Source organism: Triticum aestivum, unplaced genomic scaffold (assembly GCF_018294505.1).
Source record: "Triticum aestivum cultivar Chinese Spring unplaced genomic scaffold, IWGSC CS RefSeq v2.1 scaffold203571, whole genome shotgun sequence".
NCBI classification, from domain to species: domain Eukaryota; kingdom Viridiplantae; phylum Streptophyta; class Magnoliopsida; order Poales; family Poaceae; genus Triticum; species Triticum aestivum.
The window spans coordinates 623-2,901 of NW_025243557.1; the positions used below are offsets into that span (position 1 = coordinate 623).

General features: G+C 51.6%; 1 protein-coding gene across 1 annotated transcript; it reads right to left on the reverse strand.

Moving 5' to 3' along the window:
• Positions 1-276: 276 nt before the first annotated feature.
• LOC123176979 (wax ester synthase/diacylglycerol acyltransferase 7-like) lies at positions 277-1,325 on the reverse strand. Its single transcript, XM_044590966.1, has 2 exons — positions 1,069-1,325; positions 277-927 (listed from the first exon to the last, which is right to left on the reverse strand). Exons 1-2 carry the CDS (start codon positions 1,315-1,317, stop codon positions 277-279), a joined length of 900 nt encoding a protein of 299 aa, XP_044446901.1. The 5' UTR covers positions 1,318-1,325.
• Between the last annotated feature and the right edge of the window lie 954 nt (positions 1,326-2,279).

The following is a 2,279-nucleotide window of genomic DNA, read 5'->3' on the forward strand; positions in this document are numbered from 1 at the left end:
CACTACTTATAAATATTAAATGACTTTACACAAACACAATTCATGACAGCATTGCACACATATTCAATATTTTTTATTTTGGTTTGTAAATCCTATATTTCAAATTTAATTGGGTCATAATTGGACTGTTCTACTAATATTTTGTTTTACCTATCATATGTTGTAATAATCATTTTTATATGTTAGTTTCACCTTCGGTCAATAGGTTTTTTCATATATCTGCAAATATATCAAACATGTAGATCTTGTGCAGGTGATTTGAATTAGTACGTAAATTCATGATAAAGGTTGAGTAGCTTTACGTACGCAGTTCATGGCAGTCTTGATGAGTTTGACATCGTCAAAGCTAAGGCTCCGATGCACGAAACGCTTGCGGTGAAGAGACTCCTTACTGTCTGGCGCACGCATGAACAATGTCTGTGGATCACTCAAGAACATTACCGTCGCGATAATCAACGCCATGTCCACCAGTGTGTGCCACGCCAGTACAAAATACGACCAAACCCATGCGAGGAGTGCTAGGTAATCGCCTGAAGACAGCGGAGGCCGTGGTGGCACCTGGTAGATTGGACCTGTTCGCTTGGGTGCTGGCGGCATCGCTGGCACCCTCGCCGGGTCAGCTGCACTGAGCGACGACGCTACAAGGAGCGTAGTAATGCACATGCCGTCACCAATGGAGTGGTGCAGGCGGAGCACCACCGTGGAGGCCGCCTCAGAGGTTGGAAAGTTGAGGAAGTGGAACTCCCAGAGCGGGCGGCGTCTATCCATCGAGAGTAGGGACAGCGACGCCACGTAGTCCTCCACTGCCTTTTCTGGGTCGGATGCCACGGCAGCAGGATCCAGCGTTGGGACGACGATGTGGTCGTCCACATTCACTGTCGTTTGCACCCATCGCGGCTTGCCATCATTGGTGGACTCGTCCATTACCTGTACATGTAGAATTTGATGCTCCGAGATAAGAATGAGGTGCATGAATTACAACTATACTTTGGGCTAATGCCATGGATACCAATGGTAAACAAATAAAGTTTTAGCAATTATGCAAACAAGTGAAGTGTTGGAACTTACTAGAATACTGCGTAAGCGTGGCAAACGGGCAATTAGTTCTGTTTCAATGCCGGCACGGAAGACGGGCAGGTTCACGGGCGTGCCGAGCCCCATCACAAAGACGATGCAGATACCCATCTCTTCCATGCCTCTTCCAGTAGGGCTCATTGGTTCTTCGGCCATGGAATTGTCAGCACATTCTGTCTCCGCCGACACGCGGACAGAGAGCGGACGGCTTGACGGAGTGGCTAGGTCCGCTGTTGCTTCCATGAGTGGCCTCTCGATTGTAAATTGCAATGGTTCTCTGCTCTATGGGTGCAATATATATACGGCTTGACGGAGTATTGTGTGGGAGCCAAGGTCCATGTGAAATTGCATCGTGTTTATTGAGACTAGAGTTTAGAGCATCTACAGCTGGACATGGCAAATCCGGTCCATCAAACGCCCGCGGACGCGCCCGGATGCGTCCGCGGACACTGATCTCAAATCGTGATGTCCATATCCGTGTCTCTCATATCCGAACCCCTATATCCATACTATATTATGCAACGTCGATCAAACTACGTAGATCAGCTGACCGGACATAGAAATAGCACAACAGTTTACTAAAAGATCCACCAAAGTTCACATAAACGACGAACAATTTTATACTAGTACATCTAAAACTTGAAATTAAAATCAGCTTCACCACTTCCGGGCCGAGCATTTCCCCTTCTGGTCGCCGGCATAGTTGTAGCCGTCATCGGCTGGTGGAGGATCGTCCGATTCGTCAGAGGAGGAGCCATGGTCGTCGGAGAAGGAGTCGACGATGACGAGGCCCTTGAGGCGCTGGACGGCTTGGTCCTGTTGGCGCCTTAGTTTGGCCAGCCGATCCGCCTCTGTCGCCTTCTCCACGTCTCCCGCTCGGACTGCTCGATGGCAAGCTGGAGAGCCTTCGCGTTCTTCCGGCAGAGCCGCCGAGCGTCCAGTTCCGTCGTCGTAAGCGACCATCAATAGATCCACGCGAGGAGCCGCTCGTCCTCGTCGGGCACCATTGGTAACCCATGCCGGCGGCGGACGGAGCTCTCCACAGCCTCCCACTCCCTTGCCCGCTGCTTCTCGCGGCGGGTGGCACGCGCCTCCGACTCCGGTGTGCGCATCTGGGCTGGCGGGGCAGGCACAAGCACCCACAGCTGCCCACGAGGGGGAGCAGCAGCCGGCGGGGCAAGGGGAGGCGCAGATTGCGCTGGCCG